The sequence below is a fragment of the Lepus europaeus genome, chromosome 5 (assembly GCF_033115175.1).
Source record: "Lepus europaeus isolate LE1 chromosome 5, mLepTim1.pri, whole genome shotgun sequence".
NCBI classification, from domain to species: Eukaryota; Metazoa; Chordata; class Mammalia; order Lagomorpha; family Leporidae; genus Lepus; species Lepus europaeus.
This window is the reverse complement of record NC_084831.1, coordinates 101,770,365-101,795,948: the sequence shown is the minus strand read 5'-3', so window position 1 is coordinate 101,795,948 and position 25,584 is coordinate 101,770,365. Positions and strand designations below refer to the sequence as shown.

At 41.3% G+C, this 25,584-nt stretch overlaps 1 protein-coding gene across 1 annotated transcript in view; it reads left to right on the top strand.

The window, feature by feature from the left end:
* Window positions 1–25,584, top strand: part of VAV3 (vav guanine nucleotide exchange factor 3) — a 415,772-nt gene that overhangs the window by 180,040 nt on the left and 210,148 nt on the right. The window contains exon 3 of the mRNA XM_062191859.1: window positions 25,306–25,364. Coding sequence (XP_062047843.1) covers window positions 25,306–25,364 — 59 coding nt within the window. The remainder of the gene's footprint in view (window positions 1–25,305; window positions 25,365–25,584) is intronic.

Here is a 25,584-nt window from a genome sequence, read left to right as displayed (position 1 = left end):
AGCATCAGAGAACTTGTGGGAAATGGAAATACTCAGGCCCAACTCAACTGGAGACTCTGGAGGTAGGGCCCAACAATTTGTCATTTTCAAGTCTTCCAGGGGATATTGGTGCAGAATAAGTTTTGAAGACTCCTGATCTATAAAAGCAAAGATAAAAAAAAGTAATTCGGTACTTCTATGTCATTTCCCATTAATTTTTTTAAAAGATTTTATTTATTTACTTGAAAGTCAGAGTTACACACAGAGAGAAGGAGAGTCAGAGAGGGACAGGTCTTCCATTCACTTCATTCCCCAGATGGCCCCAACAGCTGGAACTGTGCTGATCTAAAGCCAGGAGCTAGGCGCTTCCTCCATATCTCCTACACGGGTACAGGGACCCAAGGACTTGGACCATCCTCCATGGCTGTCTCAAGCCACATCAGAGAGCTGGATCAGAAATGGAGCAGCCGGGACTTGAATCAGTGCCCATATGGGATGCCAGCACTGCAGGCAGTGGCTTTACCTTCTACACCACAGTGCCGGCTCCTCCATTATTATTATTATTATTATTTTTTTTTTTTGAGATTTGACACACATGTACATTCTTAGATACAATCCACCTCCATCCCCTGGTTCACTCCCCAGAAGGCTGCAATGGCCCAGGCTAGGACAGGCTGAAACCAGCAGCTTCTTCCAGGTCTCCCACATGAGTGGTAGGAGCCCAAATTAGGCCTTCTTCCACTGCTTTTTCCAGGCCCTTAGCAGGGAGCTGGAACGGAAATGGAGCAGCCAGGATAGGAACTGGTGCCCATATGGTATGCCAGCATCACAGATGGCAGCTTAACCCACTATGCCACAATGCTAGCCCTCTTCTCCATTAGTTTTTATCCCAACCTAAAGGCAATGATTTTATTGGGACATAGCATGATTTGTCTTAAATGCTGTGCATTTTTTTTCTCTGCTGTTAGAATGCCATTCTCCACTGTTCTGTACAGAACATACCACTAATTATCCTTTAAAATGTTATTCCATTGTGAGTCATTGGAAACCTTCAGGTGTTTTTTGTACTGACGGAGCCCTGTCACTGTCTTCTTCATAGCACTTTGCACTTGATTCCAGTGATTTGTTTCCTGACTCTATCTTTTCCACAATATTGGGAGCTCCTTGAGGAAAGGGATTATATGTAAATGATGCTTTTTTATCCCTGACACCCAGTGGAATTATGGTATAAGCAAATTCTCAGTAGGTGTTTAAGTGAAGGATGAAATGAAAACATAATTTTGACTTCTGCAAAATTGAGAATGACTTGGAGTTAACTGTTGTTCTAAGAAAGGTGAATTGATTTGGGTTTGAATTTCACTGGCTATACATGCACATGTTAGACTGCTTATGTAATTTCTCTGACACTCAATTTCTTACTGAGCCAAATTGCTCTAATTTCCACCTTAGAGTCCTGACACACAGTACTGAACAATGGTAGCTAATAGTAATTATGTAGAATTAGTACCTTCTTGCACGTTTCAGTAACCTGAACGCTGTTATTATCCTGTCTCGAAGTCATGCTATAGGAGTGTTTTTTCATTTATTTAAAAATTATTTTATTCATTTGAACCAAAAAGACAATGAACTTGACTGAATTAAACAATTTAATATTTTGAGGATTAGAAGGTAAGAAAAATTATTCAAATATATAGATGGCAAAAGATTTTAATCAGTATGCACTTATGTTAAAGAGCCCTTGTAGATAAATTTCTATATATAAATGTATCTGTATCTGTTTTTAAGCAATAATACATGTCTGTTTCCAATTCCATCAGACTCCTATAAAATATATTTTCTTTAAGATTAATTAATTTATTTGAAAGGCAGAGTCAGAGAGGCAGAGGCAGAGGGAGAGTCTTCCATCCACTGGTTTACTCTCCAGATGGCTGCAACTGCTGGAGCTGGGCTGATTTGAAGCCAGGAGCCAGGAGCTTCTTCTGAGTCTCCCACATGGGTACAAGGGTCCAAGGTCTTGGGCCATCTTCTGCTTCTCTTGCAGGCCATAGCAGAGAGCTGGATCAGAAGAGGACTCCAACTAGTGCCCATATGGGATTCTAGTACTGCAGCCGGTGGCTTTTTACCCTCTATGCCACAGTGCCAGCCCCCTGTAAGAATATTTTGTGTGGGACTATATTTTATATATACCTGTGAATATAATGTGCTATTTTACAAATATTTCATTCTCATTTGGGACCCAAATAGATTCATTTACTTTTTAAAAAAAATATGTATTTGAAATTGGAGGGTGAAGGTGAAGTGGGGAGGGGAGGTTGGGCAAAAGAGGTAGAAGGAGGGAGAGAGGAAGATATCTTATATCTTCTCATTGACTACCCCAAACCCATAACAGACAGGACTCGGTCATGCCAAAGCTCCGAGCATGGAACTTGATCAGTGTCTCCCATGTAGGTGGTGGGGACCCAACTAATTGACCCATGACCACTACCTCCTAGAGTGTTCATTAGTAGGAAGCTGGAAAAGAAAGTGGAGCTGTAACTCCAACCCTTCCACTCTGATATGGGATGCAAGCATCCAGTGCCTTAACCACCATGCCTACTACATGCACCATAAACTTTCTTAAGTAAAATTTATTTATTTATTTGAAAGATTAGAGATGGAGAGGGAGCTTGATCTTCCATCTGCTAGTTCACTCTCCAGATGGCTGCATTGGCTGGGGCTGGGCCAGGCCAAAGCCAGGAGCTGTGAGCTTCCTCCAGGTCTTCCACATGGGTAGCAGGGGCCCAAGCATTTGGGCCATCTTCCACTGCTTTTCTTTGCCTGTTAGGAAGGAGCTGGTTTGGGAGTATAGAAGCCAAGGACTCAAGCTGTCACCCATATGGGATGCTGGAATTGCAGGTGGCAGCTTTACCCACTGTGCCATGATGCTGGCCCTGATGCATATACTTTGTAAAAGAGTCGGGTCAGAAAAATGTGACTATCACATAATGAGGAAATCTGATAGAGTGAATGAGTGTTTCTGTGAACTTATAGGTGGAGTGTATAAGTATTTCCGTGACTTACAGAATATAAGTATGTATAGAATAGTCAAGCTCATTGGCCCCTTAATATATAGCTTGTTCCTAGGAGAACCAATTCTTAAAAATAAGTCATTGGCAAGATTCTGCTACTGTTGGCTCACTGTTGGGAAGTGGACGTGTGGCAATTTAGTCATGAGCATAGAGGTCCAACTAGTCTATGTCACACAGTTTAGAGATGAGGATCTGGGGTCCAGAAAGAAGAGATGGCCTGGTCATTGTCTCTCACTGAGTCAGGGCAGGAACTGGGATGGAATCTCTGTGCAGTCCCATGCTGAGTGCATGGCATTTTCAGCAGTCACCTGGGCAACACATCTTGCCGGAGCCAGCTTGATACACAGATGCCAGGGACTTTCTACAGTGGCCTAATGTGCTTTCGGTTAGTTTGAACAATCAGTTACCCCATTCTGGAGCATTTACCTAGATTCAACTCTGTGAGTCAGGACTTTATGGGGTGTACCTTTGGACTGCAATGAGAGTCGGGGCTTTGATGAAGTCAAGCGCATGCTTTGATTCATTGTTTCCTGGCCTCATGAAAATATCTGACCAAATCAGATGTGACCAAGTCACATCATCAGGATCTGAATCTTCAGGGCTCTTTGCCTCACCTCAGTCCTCTTTCTGTAGTGGTCAAAAGACTTGTGACTTACGTAAAATTATTAGTGGATACAAACATTTGATTCTGGGCTGTCTGAGGTTTTCCCCCCTCTTAATTCAGGCTGTTGTGAAGTATCCTCCAGGGGAAATACCCATAAACGATCACTCAGATTTGAACACCTCTGAAATATGCATATTTTGACAGACTATTCATTTTTGGAGAGAGAATTGATAGTATTATCTGTTTTCTTTTGATTATTCTATCAAAATAGAAACATCATATTCTTGTTAGACTAGAATCTGCCATTGCACAGAAGTCAAGATAAGACATATCTACCCTGGTTCTCTCTAAAGAATTCTAATACTGTGTGCCATGAGAATTGTTATGTAGCACTATGGATACATCAAGTATATCATTTTGATAAGGGCTTCAAAGGATATGGCTTACTAAGTTATTTGGAAGTGAGCTGAGTCATTCTATCTTTATAACACGGATTTCTCATTCAAGAATTCTGTTCCTGGGGCTGGTATTGTAGTGTCATGGATAATGCCTCCACCTGCAATGCCAGCATTGTATATTGGCACCAGTTCTAGTCCTGGCTGTTCTACTTCCAGTCCAGCACCATGCAGATGTTCCTGGAAAAAGCAACAGAAGATAGCCCATGCGTTTGGGTCCCTGTACCCACGTGGGTGATGTGGAAGAAGCTCCTGGCTTCAGTCTGACCTAGCCCTGGCCATTGTAGCTGTCTGGGGAGTGAATCAGAGATGCAAGGTCTCACCCTCCCTCCCCATCCCCATCATAAATTAAATCTTAAGAAAAATGCTGATCCTACACACTGCCAGAAGTAACATTGGCTTGGCAGATGAGGCCAGGCCACATCCCACTGAAGCAAGGTGTATCTGTATATTTAGTGCCCAGCTCTGTCTTCAGAGACTGTCTGGAAAAAGTATCTCAGAAGCAACTTCTGAAAAAGAGAATGATGGCCCTGCATAATTCTGGTGAGAGTTTTGGACTTGAGTGACTTTAATTTTTTCTCTTTTTTGTTATTTAGGCTAATGGTGCTCAGTCTTTGCAGTGAAATACTGCATCCAAGGTTAAGATGAAATAAAATCTCAAAGGCTATTCCAAAGGAAAAAAAAATTGGAAACATTTTTCCCAATTTAGTGCATTCAAAAGTTGCACTCTATGCTCATTGCTGTCATTTTGCACATAAGGGCTGAGCCACTTTTCTACATCTTAGAATTATTTTCTCTGTGCCATTCCTTAGTAAATACTCAGACCCTGAGGGAGACTGAGATTATTGCAAGCTATCTGAGATCCAGAAAAAGAAGTCTTCTCAGGTTCTTAAAGTAGAAGTCCCTTTCCGGATTGAATGGTCATAGGTAACAGAGTTCTGAAATAGCATATACTGTCATACTGACTCAAAAATAGCCATGTAAGTAATTCAACCAAAGTTACTCCTCAAGAGAAAATCAACAGACTCAGAATGAAAGAAGGGGTCTCAAAATGAAATTAAAGAACAGAAATAAAATTTAACCAAGGGAAATGTAATCAGTAAATAAAAGAGTTATCTACTCCCCTTGTTTATTGCTGTTCAAATCACAATAGCTAAGACATGGAATCAACCTAAATGCCCATCAACCAAAGGCTGGATAAATAAATGAGATATATACACTATGGAATACTACACAAAAGTAAAAAAAAAAAAATGAAATCTGATCATTTGCAACAAAATGGATGAATCTGTAAAACATCATACTTAGTGAAATAAGCCAGTCCTCAAAGGGCAAATACCATATTTTCTCCCTGATCTGTGAGATATACTAATAGAGTACCTAAAATGAAATCTGTAAACATGAAATTAACACTTCAAGAAGGGATGACTTCTTAAGTGTTAAAGTGATCATATTAAGTGTTAAAAGCGATCATGCCGGCGCCGTGGCTCAACAGGCTAATCCTCCGCCTTGCGGCGCCGGCACACCAGGTTCTAGTCCCAGTTGGGGCACCAGATTCTGTCCCGGTTGCCCCTCTTCCAGGCCAGCTCTCTGCTGTGGCCAGGGAGTGCAGTGGAGGATGGCCCAAGTGCTTGGGCCCTGCACCCCATGGGAGACCAGGATAAGCACCTGGCTCCTGCCTTTGGATCAGCATGGTGCGCCAGCCGCAGCGCGGCGGCCATTGGAGGGTGAACCAACGGCAAAGGAAGACCTTTCTCTCTGTCTCTCTCTCTCTCACACTATCCACTCTGCCTGTCAAAAATATTAAAAAAAAAAAAAGTGATCACATAGATAGGATTAAGTGTTAAAATGATCATACAAATAGGATCAAATATCTGGTAATAATAATAGATAGAATTAAAAAGTAGAGAATGTTCCAACATGGGGAACAGTCCACATAGCAGACTCATAGAATGACAATTGCTTTAAGTAGCACTCTGACCTCAGAATCAGCCCTTAAGGCATTCTGGTCTGGCTGAAAAGCCCATGAGAGCATTTCAGGCATGGAAAGCGAAGACACTGTGGCAAAACATGTTCTATATAAAGGATCTCTGTGTGTGAGATCCCAGTGGAAAGAAGTGGCCATCAAAGAAGGGGGTACTTTTATAATTCAAAAGGCTACCATAGCCTAGGCAGCTCATGTCAAGAGCCTTGGATGGTCACTGATGTTATACATAAGAGTGTTGATTGTTAAATTAACAAGAGGAGTCACTGTGCACTTTCTCCCCATGCAGGACCTCTGTCTCTAGTGAGTTGTATTATGATAGTTAACTGTAAAACTAGTTCTCAAACTGTTTTTCTGTGTATGTGTGTGTGTGTGCAAATTATTGAAATTGTTAACTTTGTACATAGTTGGTCTTCTGTGTACAAAGTTAATTGAAAATGAATCTTAATGGAGAATGGGACTGAGAAGGAGAGAGGGAGGAGGAGGAGGGGTGGGAGTGTGGGTATGGTGGGAAGAATAGCTATGTTCCTGAAGTTGTACTTATGAAATTTATATTCATTAAATAAAAGGTTTCTTTGGGAAAAATTTTTTAACAGATTCAGTGGGCTTTGTAGATACAATTCTAGAAATAATGATACTTCCTCCCTCCCACCCCTTCTTTCCCTCTAACCCTTCTTCCTTCTCCCCCTCTTTTTTTAGTTTTAGAGATAATGTATTTTAAATTTACATTACAGTAAAAAGGCTTAATATTTCACCAAATAAGAAGTTTACAAGTAAAAAGCAAGAAGACCCTAGTTTAGTGGGAATGTAGACAATGGCTATAAACAATAATTGAATGGAAAAATGATCATTTTACCCACATACAATAAGTTTTAAGGTAATCATAGATCATTAAAACTACATTAATATTGTAGCATTAACCATTATATTCACAAAGGTAGAAAACAAAGTTTTATAAAACTATATTTGCAGCAATGCTGATACACAAAGACATTTCTTTTATTTCCTCTTTTTTTTTTCCTTTTTAATTTTAGCGCCCACATATAAGGGAAAACATGTGGTATTTTTCTTTTTGGGTCTGGCTTATTTCACTCAGCCTGGTGTCCTCCAGTTGCATCCATTTTGCTGCAAAAGGTAGAATTTCATTCTTTGTCACTGCTGAATAATATTCCATTGTGTATATCTACCATATTTTCTTTATCCATTCGTGTGATGATGGACACCTTGGTTGATTCAGAATTTCAGCTACTGTGAACAGTGCTTCTATAAATGTGACAGTGCCAGTATCTCTTTGATACATTGCATATCTTTTGAATATATATACCCAGTAGTGGGATTGCTGGATCATATGGCAAGTCTATTTCTATGTATTTCACACTGGCTGCACTAATTTACAGTGTATAAGTGTTCTCCTTTCTCCACATCCTCTCCAGTATTTGTTATGCTCAGTACTTTAAAAACATCAAAATGATTAAAGCTAGTGTATTTAGGTAGACAGGAAAACAATGTATTGTGATTGGGCATGTTCCCCAGTAAAGGCTAACAGTGGAAAAGCAAGATGAAGGGAAAAAATGGAGTTGAACTGATTTCTGTAAAAAATCCCATTTCATTTGTACTGGCCCTTACGAGCGCCACACCTACCTAATACACCCCACATGTAGCTGCAAATTCCTTAGTGGAGCTGGAACTGCTGTGTGCCAGCCTCTGGTTTATGAACCTAGCTTGACTTGGTTTAAGGTCAGCGGTACTCAGGTTAGGTGCCCTGGTCACCTGGGCCTTTGAGATTCTTGACAGTTCTCTGTGATCTATTTCAGCCATTGTCAACAAGAGCTATCTTGCTATATAGCAGAATTGAGTTTCTAAGTAGTGTCTAGAGTTCATCTACTCTGTAAAGCATTGTCTACATAGTAATTAACTGAAGTCACATCAGGTTTGCTAAAATTTGTCCATGCTAGGCCTGCTTCTCTGGGACTTGGCATTTACAGTAGTGATTGATCCTTTGTTCATAAAGCTTGCCATATCTACTTCCTTCACCATCTCTCAAGTTTATTCCATAATCAATTCAGAATTTCTTCCTCTGAACTATCTTGTGCAGTCATTAAATTAGTGCACTAACAGACTACTTAAAAAATAGTATTTGAGAGAATGAGAAAGAGAGTGAGAGAGCCCATCTGTTGGTTCACTCCCTGAATGCCTGCCATAGCGAGGCTAGGGTCAGGCTGGAGCCAGGATCCAGGAAGACAATCTGGGTTTCCCACATGGGTGACAGGGACCCAAAGTAATTGAGCCATCACCTGCTATCTCCCAGAGTGTGCATTGGTAGGAAGCTGGACCCTGGGACAGAGCCAGGACATGAACCTAGACACTGATAAGAGATGTGGACATCTCAATGGGTATCTTAACCACCAGGCCAAATGTTCCCCCGTAACATAGGACTTTTGGTGGTTGATTCTTCAGCTCAAAACCCTTTGTTGCACTGTGTAAAGTCTACCCCTCTTTGCCTGGCATGTAAAGCTGTTGGCCTCCAACTGAGCTCTTCAGCCTTATTTCACACACCTCCATCCTGAAGCCAGGTCCTCGCCTCCAAGAATTTGCTCCCATTGAGCTCCTCCAGTGAAGAGGAGATCACTAAGCGTCTGTTTTCCAAGATGTGAATGAGGCTGACACACTCGCTGTTGTCTGTAAGTTTCTATTCTAGTTCAGGGAGACAGATAATAAACAGCAATGTAAAATTGAAAATGTGAGAAGTTAGGACAGATATAACGTTGAGATCTTATTGTCCTAGAAGGTTCTTTTATGTGTCCAGCACTATTTATGAGCTATGTGGATCTTTCATGGTTTTGGTTACATACTCCAGGGCACATTACCTGTGTGCCCGTGTTGGCCCTACCACTGCACTGCCTCTGAAACTGCGAGCAAGTTTCTTCAGCACTCTCTCCCCCTCAGTTTCAATTTTGCTATAAAATGAGGAAAATGGGACTATTTGTGAAGTTTTCAAGGGCATTTAGTAAATGAATGCTCAGCCCAGAGCCTCTCACTATTTGTGTGTTCATGTGTTCGTGCATGTGTGTTCTGTAGACTAGCACTCAGCTGTGTACCACTGCTATTTCTGGGTGGAGTAGGTTAATTTTATATACAAATAAATATTTATACTGCTAAAGAGAGACAGAACTCTTTGCAAAGACTATGATGTTTCCTCACAGTCTGTTAAACTGCAAGCCAGAAGAAAAAGCGCAAGGTGCCAGATTCTGGGGTTTGAACACTTTGCTCCTGTTTGGGTTCTGGTGTGTTCACTGCTTCTCCAGTGCTCAGCTTCATGGTACAAGGAGATTTTACACATAAATGACTTCCCCTGGCCAAACACTAAGCACCTGAGTTTCAAACAAACAAACAAACAAAAATGTTCCAATAAATTAAAATTAATGTGTGGTCTTAGGGCACTTTTCTTTGACATTTTACTGTATATGAGTTTGCTCCCAAGTGCTGTACAGAAGGCAGTTAGTGCCGCTTCCTAACGGGAAGTCCTCCTTTATAAGTAGCAGTCTTTTTCACCTGTTGAGATTGTTTAGGGGACTTATAGTGGGCTGCTGTACATTATTTTATCCAAGTCACTGGTTTTTCAACATTGCTGCATTCATATGAGAATCACATAGGAAGCTTTTTTTAGAAACCCAGAGCTGAGGTCCCATTACAGGCCATTTGAGTCATTTTTGAGTTGCTGTGATGGTGTATGTTTCCTGTTTATTGGTCAGGATAAACAGACGAAGTTACTGTTGTGACATCTTAATATTTTCAAGTGAATTCGAGCTACACTAATAAAGCAATTATTTTAGACTATGCATATATAGCATTTCCATTTCCATATTAATTCATGTATGGCAATTATGGAAAGGTTTTCCTCTAACAATAAAGTTTCTACTTTGATAAAATGTGGAAGAGGTAGCCCATACTTGCTTTCCAAGCGTGATGGTGAATTCAGGAGCAGACGAGTTTAGGTGTTTGCAGGGTGTTGGGCACAGCAAAAGGTTTACTGGAACAGTGGGGTATGGTTTAGCTTTTGAAGGGCTTATACTCTTTGGGAGTCAAGTTATTCAAGGACTAAGAAGCACTGTTACGTTATCATTAAAGGTTCAAATACAAAGTTACCGGCAGCATACCTTGGAGTTAGCAGGTCTGAATATTTAGAGCTAGGTTCAAATCTAGGTTGTTTTATTTGCTTACTGTGATCCTACACATCATTTAACCTCTCTGATCCCTAGAGGATCCTCGTTTTTAAGTAGAACATCAGGAATGATTAACTGGCTCCCACATAAGAGTACCTAGATTCAATTCTCAGCTCTGGATCCTGTCTCCAGTTTCCTGCTAATGCAGACCCTGGGAGGCAATTGTGACACCTCAAATAATTGGGATCCTGCTTCCCACCTGAGAGATCTGGCTTTGGACCTGGCCCAGCTGACTCCTGTCTTGCCTGTGTCATTGTGGACATTTAGGGAATAAACCAGTGTATGGTATCTCTCTGTTGGTATCTCCATAAGATAAATAGAAGTTTAAAAAATAAAATGAAATACGATAGAACTCATAAATTTTGTGTAATTAAACAAAATTAAGCATTTACCATAGTGCCTGCTAATGATAGGCACTCGGTAATTATTTACTAAATTAGGGAATGTGAAAAGCTGACTGTTTGACTTCAGGGATTCAGAAGGCCATTCTACTCATGCTCACGGTTAAAAAACAGTATTTTGAAAAACATTGATGCTGAGGCCTCATCACGTTCATATTCTTGGCAGGTAAGGTCTGGGCATAGATGGTTTTCTAAAGCTCCTCAGGTGTTTCTGCTGTTCACCCAGATTGTGAACAGTAGGTGTTGTCCATCTGAGAACCATGTTTGTGTAGCTGTCTGATTTACCTTAGTTAAGCATACAAGGACACTTCAAAAAGTTCATGGAAAATGGAACTCAGAGGTGTTTATTTTGGTGTGAAAAAAATGGAAATCAGAGGAAGGCGTTTTGTACAGCGGTTATGACACAACTTGAGACACCTGCATCCCATGTTGAGAACCTGGTTGGAGTCCAGGCTCTTGCACATCTGATGCACACTGTGGGAGATGGAGGTGATGGTTCAAGTTTTTGGGTCCCTGCCACCCATGTGGAAGATCCAGACTGGATTCCAGATTCCTGGCTTCAGCCCTGCATGTTGCAAGCACTTGAGGAGTGAGCCAATGGATGGAAGATTCTCTCTCTCTCTCTCTCTCTCTCTCTCTCTCTGTATATTTGTATGTGTGCTTCTCTCTTTGACTTTCAAATAATGCTAAATATAAATAAAAATCTTAGGAAGTTGAAATCTACATATTTTTACATAATATACATTTCCCTTGAACTTTTTGGAGATCTTTAATTTATTTGAGAAGCAGAGAGGGAGACGGATAAGAAAGCTCCCAGTTGCTGGTTCACTCCTCAAACACACACAATGGCTGGGATTGAGCCAGATCAAAGCCAAGAGCCAGGAACTCCAGGGATCTCCAAGGTAGGTTCCAGTTACCCAAGTACTGAGGCTGTTGTCTCCTTACCAGGGTATATTTTAGCTGGAAGCTAGAATTGGAATCAGAGCTGGGATTGAAACCCAGGCACTGTGGTGTGGGATGCAGGCATCCCAAGAGACAGCTTAACTGCTGAGTCAGGTGTCCACCCTGACCTCTCATTCTGAAATGCACTTGAATGTATTCCCTCCTCTCCATTATAGGTTAGTCAGTGTACTCTTATCTGAATTCCTGCAGTAATCTCTTTTCTTATCTCTGTCCCAACAACCTGTCTTCCTTTTTCTTACCCTGTTGAATTGACAGCCAAGTCATCCCAGAATACAAAATTTGAATATGTTATTAAATTCCATACAAACCTGCATTGACAGACAGATACTTTGAAATAAATTCTTACCACTTGCAGACTAACTCAATTATTGATGAGATCTCTGATCTCTTGACACTCAGTGTCATTCCCTGTTTGGAAGAAAGAAGAGAAATGGGGAAAAGGAGTGATATGAGACATTGAAAAACATGGATGCTTTTATGTGAAATGCTGGAATGGAAGACCTGATCAACCAGTTATAAATGCAGATTTCAACTCATGTGTCCCTTCGTCCAAAAAGCTTTCCCCAACATCTTGGCTAAAGACGAGTGCCTCTGTACTCTCTCTTCACAGCACCATGCACCGTTTCTCCATAATTCTTGTCACTGTCTCACTTGCAATTGCATATATGTGGTTTTGTCATTTTTAGCTTGTCTGTTTCCCAGTTCTGCTGTGAGCACACTGGGGACAGACATCTTGTCCAGTTTGTCTGTTGCTGTCCACAGAGCCAAACCTGGCTTGAAGAGGGGATGAATGTATAGATGGGTGACCATCTGAGAGAATCAAAATGTCAAAATTGACATTTGCAGGCAGTGGAAAAATGTATAAAGTATGTAAGGCCCATGTGGAAGGGATAGTTTCCTCTTTAGTCCAGGGCTTGCCAACTTCTCAGGGTCGTTTTTGTCCCTCTGTTAGCTGCAAAGGCGATAGATATCTAGCAATATGATTCTCTCTCTTATTTGGCCTCATCAGGGTGTAGGGTGTCTGGGGTGCCGTGCCACTCTCAAGCTGCCACCTGGCATCTGCACAATGAGGCATTTTTGCTCCCAGTCCTCTCACCATGGAAGGTCTGTTTCTTCCTCCACTATGCCTCCAGGGCTCTGCAGGGTTACGTGTAGGTTTATGCTGTCCGGTGTGGTGCCAATCAGCCACTCAGAGGGTGGCTAGTCTGAACTGAGATGAGATGTCACTGTAATACACACACTGAATTTTGAAGATTTAGCTCAAGAAAAAGCAGTGAAAAATGTCATGATTTTTATATTGATTACGTGTTGAAATTATAGAATGAGAATATTTCAAAATGTTTGTGAAAATTGAAGAATGATGTTTGGCCTAGCAGTTAAGACACCTGCATCCCACATGAGAGTGCTTGGGTTTGATTCCCCGTTCTGCTACTCATTCTAGCTCTGCTAATGAGAGCCCTAGGAGACATCCCAGTTATTGTGTTCTTGCTACCCACATGGGAGACCTGGATTGAATTCTTGGTTCTACATTGCAGGTATTGCAGGAGTAAACCAGTAGATGGGAACTTTCCCTCTGTTACCTCTCAAATTAAAAAAAAAATAAATTTAGAGTGGGTGTTTAGCTTAGTGGTTAAGATGCAAGATGCCTGTGTCTCAAACTGAAGTATCCATGTCCAGCTCCTGACTCCAGCCCTGGGATGTAATTAATGGTAATAGGTCAAGTAATTGAGTTTCTGCTACTCCCATGTGAGACCTGGATTCATCTCCTGGCTTAATCTGAGCCACTATGAGCATTTGGGGAGTGAGTCAGTGTGTTGGAGCTCTTAATCTCTGTTTGCCTTGCAAATAAATACATTTTAAGAATTTTTTTTTTGTGTAAAAACATTTTGAAATCTGTACATAGTTTTTTTTTTTTTTAACAATATGCTTTCCTCATGAACTTTTGAAGACTCCCTATTTACTTGTATTTGACTTTTTAAAAAATATTTATTTTAGAGGCAGAGTTACAGAAAGAGAGAGAGGCGGTGGGGAGGGGGGTGTCTTCCATCCACTGGTTCACTCCGCAAATGGCTGCAATGAGCAAAGCTGGGCCGATCTGAAGCCAGGAGCCTTGGGCTTCTTCCAGGTCTCCCACCTGGGTGCAGGGACCCAAGGACTTGCACAATCTTCCACTGCTTTCCCAGGCCATAGCAGAGAGCTGGATCATAAGAGGAGCAGCTGGGGCTTGAACTAGTGCCCGTATGGGATGCTGGCACTGCAGGCGACTGCCTTATGTGGTATTCCATGGCGCCAGACCTGTATTTCAACATTTTTTTGCACCAAAATAAACTTATCTTTCAATTCCATTTCCATTTTTTTTCTTTCTTTTTTTTTCCTTTGGAAGGCAGGCAGGCAGAGGTCTTCCATCCTCTGATTGACTTCCTAAATGCCCACAGCAGCCAGGCCTGGGCCAAGCTGAAGCCAGGAGCCTGGAACTCCATCTGTTGCCTCCCAGGGTACACATGAGCAAGAAATTGCATCAGAATTGGAGTGTCCAGAACTGGAACCCAGGGACTCTTGTGTGGGATGCCAGTATCTCAAATGAGTATGTCAAATGCCCACCTCTCCATGAATATTTTGAAGTACATTCATATTTTAAACATATGGGATTAAACAATATTGTTTATTGTTTAATATACATTGATTAAAATTAAAATCAATCTCATCTATTATTTTTTCCTTATGAGTTTTGTTAAAGTTTTTGAGTTATATATATGGCTTACACATTTCTATCAACTAGCTTAGGTACAGAAACAACATTTCTCCCATAATGATGAATTAATTTACCTGCATTTAAATTGTTCCCATACATCTCAAAATGAATGTTTTCAAGGGGGGTGTACAATAATCAATATAACTAAACCGGCCAGAACAGAGACCTTGCAGGACCGTCATATTCTTACCCCAGTCCTGTTGACAGAATAGTGATTTCTCTTAGGTGGTCTGAAATTTGGAGCCACTTGCAGATGCTTCATCATCTGTTCTCTGTGCACAGTCCTGAGGCTGGGACTAAACACGGGCGTCTTCCCGCTGGGGGTCGGTGACATGTTCTTTACTGTGAATCCTTTTATTCTGGCATTGCCTTTTCTATCTGGAACTCTATGTATTTTATCCTGTAAGGTGGTGATAGCCATAGGGACAACATATTCTGGAGGCAGAAATCTTTGACAGGGAGATACATGACTTTGAAAGTGAGCTAAGTTTGGAACACGTGTTGACTTTGCCCCAGCCATGTGATTTGTGGGAAGCTTGAGCATTGATTTAATTTTCCAAGTCCCTTAAGCCCCATGGAACCCTCCCTGTCTATTTCAGATCCCATGAGAAGCCTCTTTTCTGACTTGCCATGAACACCTCGGCCATGTGTGTTCTAAGTGGGTCCTGTGAAAGCCATGCTGGCTTCGCAGTGGACTGGGGATGACCCTGCAACAGCCTCTGCTCTGCTTGAGTCCCTACTGCCGTGGTCCAGTGGGGACTCCGTGCTCATCTACGTGGTCACAGCTAGATTCTGGTGCTCCATATTGCATGTCCAAATATTGTCGATTGATCTGGGTAGCTTATATCTCTGCTTAAACACAGAGAATCATTTGATTACATTTTCAGGCTAAAGTGTCCCTTTAACAGTTATATGTAAATAATTGAATTCTTTATCATTTACCTGTAAGTTCAATATGCCCTCAGAGACCAGTATCCTAGGAAGAGCAGTGAAAATTCCTTGCTAGAGAACTGTGCTTCCAGATAGCTACCTGTGCACTGACGAATGCCAGGTTTCATCTTCCTGGGTGTTCAGGCCAGGGGGTGGTTAAAACAGGGTGCAGAAAAGTTTTTCTTTTTTTTTTTTTTTTAAACAGAAAATTAACACTTCTGGTCTCAGGTTGTTGTTTTTTTTTTTTTTTTTCTTTTTTAATCTGCCTGTTCTAGAGTATGAAGGTTTTAATTTTGAAACCACCTCTGTAAATTATAGTAGTGTGAATTTTATGCTCTGCTGGAATTTATCTGTGTGGTTCTGGGACCTGTCTGGGACTCAGCAGGCAAAGTGGCTGGGTGTGGCTGAATGTGGCAGGTGTGGGGATGTAGGCGGGGCGGGGAGGGGGAGCAGATCCTGAAGGCTCCAGGGTGTGATGCTAAGTAATTAGAACTTTTTGCAGGATGGCATTTTTTTTAAAATAAGACTAAAGAGGCTCCAAGGTTTTCTTTTCTTTTTTTAAGATTTATTTTATTTATTTGAAAGAATTAGAGAGAGGGAGGGGTTTTCCATTTGCTAGTTCACTCCCCAAATGGTCCCAAAGGCCGGAGATGAGCCGATCTGAGCTCCTGATGCCAGGAGCTGGGAGCTTCTTCTGGGTCTTCCACATGGGTTCAGGGGTCCAAGGATTTGGGCCATCTTCTGCTGCTTTCCTAGGTGCATTAGCAGGGAGCTGGATTGGAAGTGGAGTAGCCTGGAATCAAATCGGCATCCATATAGGATGCTGGTGCTGCAGGCTGTGGCTTTAACCCACTGTACCACAAGTTGGCTAATATTTAAGAATTTTAAAGTGAGAGTATGCTAATGATGATACAATCAGATTGACAGTTCTGAAATGCAATACAACCTCTATGGGAACCAAGTACAGCACGAATTTGAAAGGAATTTAATTGGAAGCATGGAGACAAATTGGAGGTTAATCCGATAATCGAGGCAAGAAATGGAGAAGACCTGAACGAAAGCAGAGAGATGGGAGGAGAAGGGGGTGGATCTGAGAGACTTAGAAGAAGGAATGGATGGACTTTAGATCTAGGACTTGAGTCTATAAAGTGACCCTAGTGTCTGGGTGGGGAGAGGAGTGGAACTGTGGGGTCGTTGGAGTTAGGAGGGAGAAGCAGTTTGAAGGGAAGGATGTTCTGTTTGGGGTTTTCAGAGGCAATGTTCTGAGGCCAAGAAGGCAGGGACAGCAGGACCGTCGTGGTGTGTACCTGCCTTGTGAGACAAGTGCAGGTCTGTTTGCTTAGTGGCACTGTTTCCCTCAAACTCTGGAAAATGTTCACTGTCAATCAAATAAGAAATACGTCATCTTGGCAATGGTCTTTACAAAAAGATCCTCAGAGGATACGGTGCCAGCGAATCTGCTTAAAATATGAAGGTGTTCTGGCTGGAGTGGCTTTGATGACGGAGGAGCTGGGCCAGGGTGTGATCATTTTTGCTCATCTTTGAACCTGCAGACAAATAGGCTGAGACCTACCCAGCCGCCCTTCAAGAGGCAGCTCAGGGACCTCTCTCGAGAAGCCTTTGAACCTCCCTAGCTCCCTCCTCCTTTTGAAGGACACAGCTGGCCTTGCTCCTGCTCTGGGCTGCAGACGGATGTTGTGATGTGTCTGTGTGCACTCTTCCTGCCTCCCCCGACCCTGCTGTGTTTCCTAAGGGATGGTGATTTTTGAAAGCAAGAAGGATTGCATCTGCATTTTTCTACTTTCAACATATAGAGTGTATCTGTGTATCCAGCATGTTCCACATGTTCCGCCTGTGTCCACCGTGTCAGTGCAGATTTATAAACAGGATGGTGAAGTGAAAAGAGAAATCACCTGGACAGAAGAGAAAGAACCTGGGTTCTGTACCAATCCTTTGACCTTGGGAATCCTGCTTAATTTTTCTGAGCCTTAGTTTCCTTGTAGGCAAAAAAGGAGATTTGCAAATCTAGAAAATTCATGAATGGGCTTCAAGACATCCATGGAATTCTTGAGATAAGATACAGAATGTGTGTGTGTGTGTGTGTTGTATTTTTATGGAGGAAATCATGAACTTTCATTATATTCTCAGAGGGCTTGGTGACTTAAGATAATTAAGAACCACTGAGTGAACATGGTGGCTCTAGGATTTTTGCATGGTAAAGAGTTGTCGCCATTCACGATGTAGTAGTAGGTAGTGATTCAGGCAAAGGATTTGCCTTGAAATTGTGCTTAAGTGACAAACATTCTAGTTGCATAGATTTTTTGATACTTACTTAGGGTAGTGAATGTGCGGGGGCTGGATGCCAGAGACCTCCTGAGTCCATTCCCATGTTCTCTCTCATCTTAAAGTTTTTTTACTTCCCCCTGCAGTAGGCTTCACATTTTGTTTTGTGAAATACTTTGTAAAGACCCAGTGTTACTTTACCAATAATGACGGTGTTGATGATGATGATGGCACTAGGAAATAGCAGTAGAATTATGTGATGTGTATATGTATATATACACACACACACACATCTCCTTATTTACCCTTCACAGTCAACTTGTATGAAAGGTAATATTTCATGGTATTTTTATATGGAAGATAGCTGTGATGCTGAGTACCTCTGTAACTCCCCATGGGGGGAGTGGAGTTGTGATTTGAGCCCAGAAAATCTGACTTCTGAGACTGCCTTCCCAATAGTCCAATATATTACTCTCAAAAATGGAGGTGGTTGGTCTTTTGAGAGTTACATTTTTGAAGATTCAAATGCTAGTAAATATAGAATGCTGCTTGTATTTATGATGATTACTAAGGCTAGCACAAACTAGAATTTTGACTCATTTAACCTATATGGTTAAACTACTCTTTTGAACAATGAAATCCATGTCCCGTAGTCTTCATCATACAGAAATATGTTTTTTTCTTCATTATATCTGACAGTGCTAGTTTGCTTTGAACATTCAGGAGGAGCTAGGGATATTTTCCAACAGCACCGTACAAAGCAACAACCAGGTATTTTAGGCAAGATGGGTTGCTGGAAGGGATGCTAAGCTATAGTGTATCCTAATGGGGTAATTTACTGTGTGAAATTAGAATTGCAAAGAAAATTAAGATAATGAGTTCTGTTGATTTCCTAGGAGAGTTGGGGTGCAATATATTGTTAGTCTGAGACTCACCATCTGGCAGGGTTTAGAATAGAGTCTGGAGCCTGGGCAACACCAGATCTCTGGGCTGCCTCTGGGTTGCCGCCGGCCTGCTCTGTGGGCCTCTGCTGCTCTCTGAAGTCTGGCCCCTGCACTCTCAGGCCCACGCTCCCACTTCTTCTGAGGCTGAGATTTTTCCCACAAGCCCCCAGAGCCCTTGCTCAGAGGCTGCGGGGACCACGATGCAGAAGCTGTACCCTGAGCCTCCGCTGCTGGGCGGTGACTTCATGCCACTGTGCAGCGAAGCTGCAGGCCCCTTCTTGAACCACAGACTTGTCTTGCACTTGGGACCCAAGCTGCAGCTACCCAATTGCTTTTGCAGAGCCCACCTCCTCTGTGAGGATCGCTCCCCTAGGAACTCCTCTGGAACCCAGATTCTCATTCATGGGGTCAGGGAGTGAGTTAAGAAGTGAAACTTCAGAATAGAATAGCAAACTCCGGGACATGAATCCACAGTTAATTAACAGTGCTTTGGCAGACCTGCATGTTGGTTCCTCTCTCCAGCCATGGCTTCCTTAGCTCAGGACCTTCAAAGTAGCCAAAACACACTGCTTCTGCGTGGATGACTTGTTTTAATTAGACTATGGCATTGACAGCACTCAGGTGCTGGATTTGCCTGGGGATTTGCCAGAGGTCTATGAAGAAAACTGTAAAAGTGGGTACAATATTGCCATTGTGTCTTTGAAAGCTGTTTTATTTTATAGTTTTTTCCTTCTTTGTTGAGATTTTCTTTCCTTTTTTTAAATTGTAACTTCTCAGTTTTTAACAAATTCAATGTGATTTGGAGATACAATTCTAAGAACATAAATGATATTCTTTATATCCCTCCCACCCTCCTTCCTGCTCCCTTTCGATTTTTAGTCTTTGAGATAGTGTATTTTAAATTTACATTACAGTAAAAAGGCTTAATACTTCACCAAATAAGAAGTTTAACAAGTAAAAAGCAAGAAGATCCTAGTTTAGTGGGAATATAGACAATGGTTATAGACAATAATTGAATGGAAAATGACCATTTCACCCATATACAATAAATTTTAAAGTAATCACAGATCATTATAACTATAGTGGTGTAACATTCTTAACCATTGATTTGACAAAGTTATAAAACTTGTTTTACAAGACTAGATTTGCAGTAATACAGATACACTCAGACATTCCTTTATTTGTCATTTTTTAAATTTTAGCCTCCAAACATGGGAAGAACATGCGATATTTGTTTTTCTTATTTCACTCAGCATGATGTTCTCCAGTTGTGTCCATTTTGCTGCAAATGGAAGGATTTTACTTTTTTATAGATGAATAATATCCCATTGTGTATATTTCACAGTTTTTAAACTGACTCATTTGATGGTACAAATAAAGAGCTTAAATGACATAAAGCTCATCATTAGGAGAAGAAGTTTGTTGCGAGGCACTAGTATGTTGTTGCTGGGAGGTCTGAATAGGCAGATCTCTTATACTTAGTATTTAATTCTCATAGTCGATTCCTTATTCAGTCTACACTTGTGCCTGGTTAAGCCTTTTGTGTTCCTTGACATACATTATCCCTACTCCTCAAAGCAGTTCTGCAGGCTAAGTATTACCCCTTAAATTGTTTGACTGACATATTTTGTGTGATGTTGTCATTGTGAGCCTGCTGTGACTAAGGCAATGGAAATACAGAGGTGAAGAGTGAGTGTGATACCCCTGCCCTTAAGGCATTCACTACTGTAGGATTGGAAAGAGACAGATCACCAGAATGCCTTGTTATGTTCCTACCTACTCTTCAGGGGTGTCTATAAACGTCGTGCCTTTTGTACCAGTCAGTGCATTTAAGAAGCTTTTTCTGTAGAAGTACCCATGCACAGGTGAAAAGGTAGTTAACAAGGATGGTCATTTTGGAGCAGAATGTTGAAAGTATCATTGTCGGAAGAATGGCTAAATCATGTTTGTATACACTGGAATAATGTACAGCATCAAAATGCAGAGAGTCATATGTTGGCATGACTGGTCTATTGCTAATGAAAGAAATTGCTGTAGAGAACTCTGTATAATAAAGCCCCATTACTTCCTAATAAAAAGGAAAATGATAAATTCTGGAAGAGTCACACCAGATCCTTAGCTGTGATGCCCTTCAGGCAGAAGGTGAGATGGGAGAGAGGCCACTTGATGTATTACTGTATTATTTTCATTTGACAAACCAAATACCAAGTCTTTAAAATATTTTAAAAGGCCGATACATTTTTATTTTTAGTACAGTGAGAGGTGCCAAGGTGCAGTTATGTCCAAAGTCAAATGGGGACACAAAGGACCCATCTGAGTGGGTTTGGTCATAGAAGCTTCCTGCAGGAGTAATTGCCTGGCTTCTTGGGCGCCTTGGGCGCCTTGGCCTTGGGAGGGACAGGGCCAGAACAAGAGCTCCCTGCTCAGGAGCACCCCTGGGGCTCTGCCGGTAGATGGCGTTGGAACCGCCTCCTCCCCTGTCTCCCAGCTTGTCCGTGTCCTCCTGGCGGCTCTTCCTTCCTCAGCCTTCCCAGTGTGCCAGCCCCTTCTCCCTCCGGACCACTGCAGTTGTAGCTCAGACTTCATTTCTCCCTCAGATGATTGAGAAACCCCTCACCACACCCTTGTCTCCTGGACCCTGGCTTGCTCCCCGAGTCCTCCTGTCCTGCTTGAGCCTCTGCTTTGCTGAATGATGTGTTTAAAATGCCATTTAGATCCTGTGGCCTCCTTGCTAAGCCTTCTCAACCACCCTTCCCAGCTCCTGGGCTGCAACCCACCCTTCTTCTTCTTCTTCTTCTTTTTTTTTTTTTTTTTTTTTTGGATAGGCAGAGTGGATAGTAAGAGAGAGAGAGGAGAGAAAGGTCTTCCTTTGCCATTGGTTCTCCCTTCTAAAGCAGATGTGAGAAGCCCTGGGGCACCCTCCCCACCTCCCTCTCCAGGAAGCTCCTGTGTATGTTACCTGGAATACTTTTTGTTTCTTTACAAATTCTACTCTCCTTGTTCACCAGGACACTGGTACAGGGTAAGGAGGAAAGAAAACTCACACCACGAATTTGGCATGGTTGCTTGTTGGCCTATTAACATACAGATGTTCTCTCACTAGTTAACTTCCCTCTCTGGGAGTCAGTTGTCCATAATTTCATATTATCTTGATGTAACAATGTAGGAATTACTACATTGTTGGGGAAATAATCCTATTTGTGTTCTTGGGGATACTTTCTTTTACGAATGTTCATGATCATGTGTTTCTAATGGCGGGGCAGAGCCTCCACATGGAGGACTGGAGAGTCTGGCATTAATTTATATTCTTGTCTATTCCAAATCTGAATACACTTGCCTCTGCAGAATACACACTGTTCTGAAAACACCACATCGACTAAACAGTCTCTATTTGCTTTGGCTAAACTTAGAGTTAATGGATGGACTCGATGAACAGTAAGACCAAAAAACTTGAGTGTGGGTTCTCAGAGGGACTTATTACTTTAAGATACACTACATGCAATCTGTTCATATACTGAATCCAAATATACTATTTTTATTGTCTCATAAAAGTAACTCTTTAAATAAATAAATAACAGGAATTGGTTTCAGATTGTTGATTTTCAAAAACACTTGTTCTAAGAAACAGTTGTCAGGCATACACTAATATGCTATCATCTGGCGCCCTCTCGTGGGCATTCATATAAAAATTCAAGGTGTAGTTTTGAGGGTGGTAGGCAGGCCAGTAGGGGGCAGATTGTCCTAACTCTCATTGTTTGGAAAAGGAACAGCAAACATGTTATTACTTTGCAGATACATCATAATTGTAGAAAATATCCCTAAGGAATGAAATACATTGCTGTTAAAATACATAATAAAATAGCAATAAAATACATAGCAATAGTAAAATATGGCTATTTTTTTTCTTGTTATTAAGCAGTAACTGTGCTAGAACCACAATGCAAAGCTGAATAAGAGGCAGACTTCACTCTTAGGTTTACAGCAGTGCCAGATCAGGATGAGGTGCGTGCTAGACCTTCACAGTGTTGGTGCCTCAGGTCTGTGTACTACTCCACAGGTTATTCCAGAACCTTCCTGAAGCTAGTCTTTTCACTGATGATGAGTAATTTTGGAATTTTAGGAAATGTTATTTTCATTTTGTATTGGTTTGTTCTAGTGAACTTGTTAGCATTTATTCATGTATGATCTGAATTTATAGACTCACCGAGTGTGCTTTATTATATGGAATTAATTGATTTCAAGTCTTATCTGAATAATTGTGTTTTACCTTAATATCAGATGTTCAACTCTGTTAACCATGATGAAATTGGACAAAGGCTTTCACTTAATTTTTTTACCCCCCACCCCGGCCAGGTCATAGCAGGAAATCACGGTTAGAATGTAGAATTTTGGGGCCGGCGCTTTGGTGCAGTGGGTTAAAGCCCTGGCCTGAAGCGCTGGCATCCCATATGGGCACCGGTTCTAGTCCTGGCTGCTCCTCTTCCGATCCAGTTCTCTGCTATGGCCTGAGCTCTCTGCTATGGCCTGGGATAGTGGTAGAGGATGGCCCAAGTCCTTGGGCCTCTGCACCCATGTGGGAGACCTGGAGGAAGCTCCTGGCTCCTGGCTTTGGATCAGCGCAGCTCCGGCCATTGTGTACATCTGCGGAGTGAACCAGTGGGTGGAGGACCTCTCTCTCTGTCTCTACCTCTCTCTGTAACTCTTTCAAATAAATAAAATAAATCTTTAAAAAAATGTAGAATTTTAGGGTCAGTGATTTAGCTCATTTAGCTCCCATATTCCTTGCTCCATTTAACCCTTTGGAATCAAGGGAGTTGTGCTCCCTTGTCTCTTTTGTATATTAAACCTAATTTTTAAAATTGGCTTTTAATTGCATATATTGTGTGCATCATGTTTTCAAACGTGTTTGTTTTAGAGTGGCTAAATTCAGCTGACTAGCATGTGTATTACTTTATTTATTTTTTTTTTTGTAATGAGACTACTTAAAAATCTACTCTTTTACCAGTTTTCAAGAATATATTTCTACTTTCTGTGTCACCATGTAATTTAATTCAGTTCAAAACTTTTCCTGTGTAATTTGTTTTATGTAATAAAGGAAGTTCACACATATTAAGTGTTTGGGCCTATCTCATTTAATTCTTTTAACCATTCCTTGAGGTGGGGTATTAGCTGTTATGGTCTACATTTCACAGAGGCTGGTAGAGGCAAGCCTCATTGAAAACTAATAAGCTGTGGCTTTAGGTGTCCTACCCCAAAGGCAAGACATGAACTTCCTTTACAAATTATTTATTGTCATTGTATGGAAAAGACACAGAGGGACAGAAATTTTCCATCTGCTGGCTTACTCCGCAAATGCTCACAGCAGCCAGGGCTGGGCCAGGCTAGAGCCAGGAGACTGGCACTCAATCCAGGTCCCCTACATGGGTAGCAGGGTACTTGAGTCATCATCTGCTGCCTCCCACGGTGTGAATTAGTAGGAAGCTGGATTGAAAGCAGAGGAGCTAAAGGGCAAACCCAGGAAATCTGATAAGTGGTATGAGTGTCCCAGACAGTGACTTAACCACTGTCCCACCCGTATCCTGCGGTCGTGAGCCTCTGACCACCGCAGCATGCCACCTCTTAAAGCTGTGTGTGGATAATCTCCACGTGAAGCTTCCACAGGGAACTGGGCACTTGACTCTGTGTTTCTGTCTATAAACTGAGGAATTAGAAAATCACCTGACCTCAGAGATAGATTTTTACCTTTTACGCTTTTTTTTCTCATTCTGAAGAGGGCTTATAGTAGGACTTTTCTGAAGTTTTACTTTGGTTAATTTTGAAAGGTAGAATAAGTTTTATCTGTTATAAAAACAGACTTTGAGAACAATATATGTTAAGTCATTGGCTTTCTAAGTCGTTAAGTGAGATGATCCTAGGCATAAAATACTGAAACAATGGTAAAATTGTAGATGCTGTTGCTTAAGTAAGATACTTTTCTTCTTTTCTTAAATTCACTGATTATATTGAATAAATACAGTTAAATATTTTACATGTGTCATTTTACTTAATCTCATAATCTAGTGATCGTTAATGGTCTAACTATTATTGTAAGCATTATCTAGATGAAGAAACTAAAGCCTAGAGAAGTTGGCAGTTTTCCCAAAATTCCTTGGCTGAAATGGTAAAGCCAGCATTTGAACTCAATGGTCTGACTCAGGTACACTTCGCCATACAGCTGTACTGTCCAGTGGAATGTTCTGTGCTGATAGAAATTTGATGTCTGTGCAGTCTAATACAGTACACACAAGTGGCTACTGAACACTTAAAATATGGCTAGTCCAACGAAGAACTGAATTTTTTGTTCTTAAAATTTTAATTAAATTTTAATAGCCTCATAAGGTTAGTGGATACCTGGTTGGAGAATGCAGCTTTATAGGATCTTTCAGATTCTGTGGTAGTAGAGATACCAGGAGTTTGGGATCACTGGCTCCAACTCCTTGTTTTAGTGGTAGGAAAATGACAGCTCAGATAGCTGTTAATTTACTCAACGTCATAAAGTTAAAAGAACAGAAGTATGATGTAAGTGTTAATTCCTAATAATTGATCTCCCCATTCTGCCCTTCTTTGGCATCAGCAATTTTATGTGCTGGTTTTAGTAGTAGATTGGAAAACTGTTGTTTTGGGGGAAAATAATTTTTCCTGGTGTCCATTTTCAATTAATATTTTTGTTTCTTTCTTAGGTCATAGAAACATTATCCCGACTGTCTCGCACACCTATAGCGTTGGCCACAGGAATCAGGTAAGCTCGTTTCTTTGTGGTTCTGTGTCCCATGGGTTCCATGCATGGCTATTTATTTAAATATTGTCATTTGCAACAACTTGTATGCAGGGCACCTAGCATACGAGGAGGGTGTCTCATTCATGAAGAGTTCTTGCTCATGAACCAATACGCATTTAAAATTTATTTAGCAAGTAAGAACTTAGCGTCCATTAAGATACACTGGCTAAACATGGTTCTT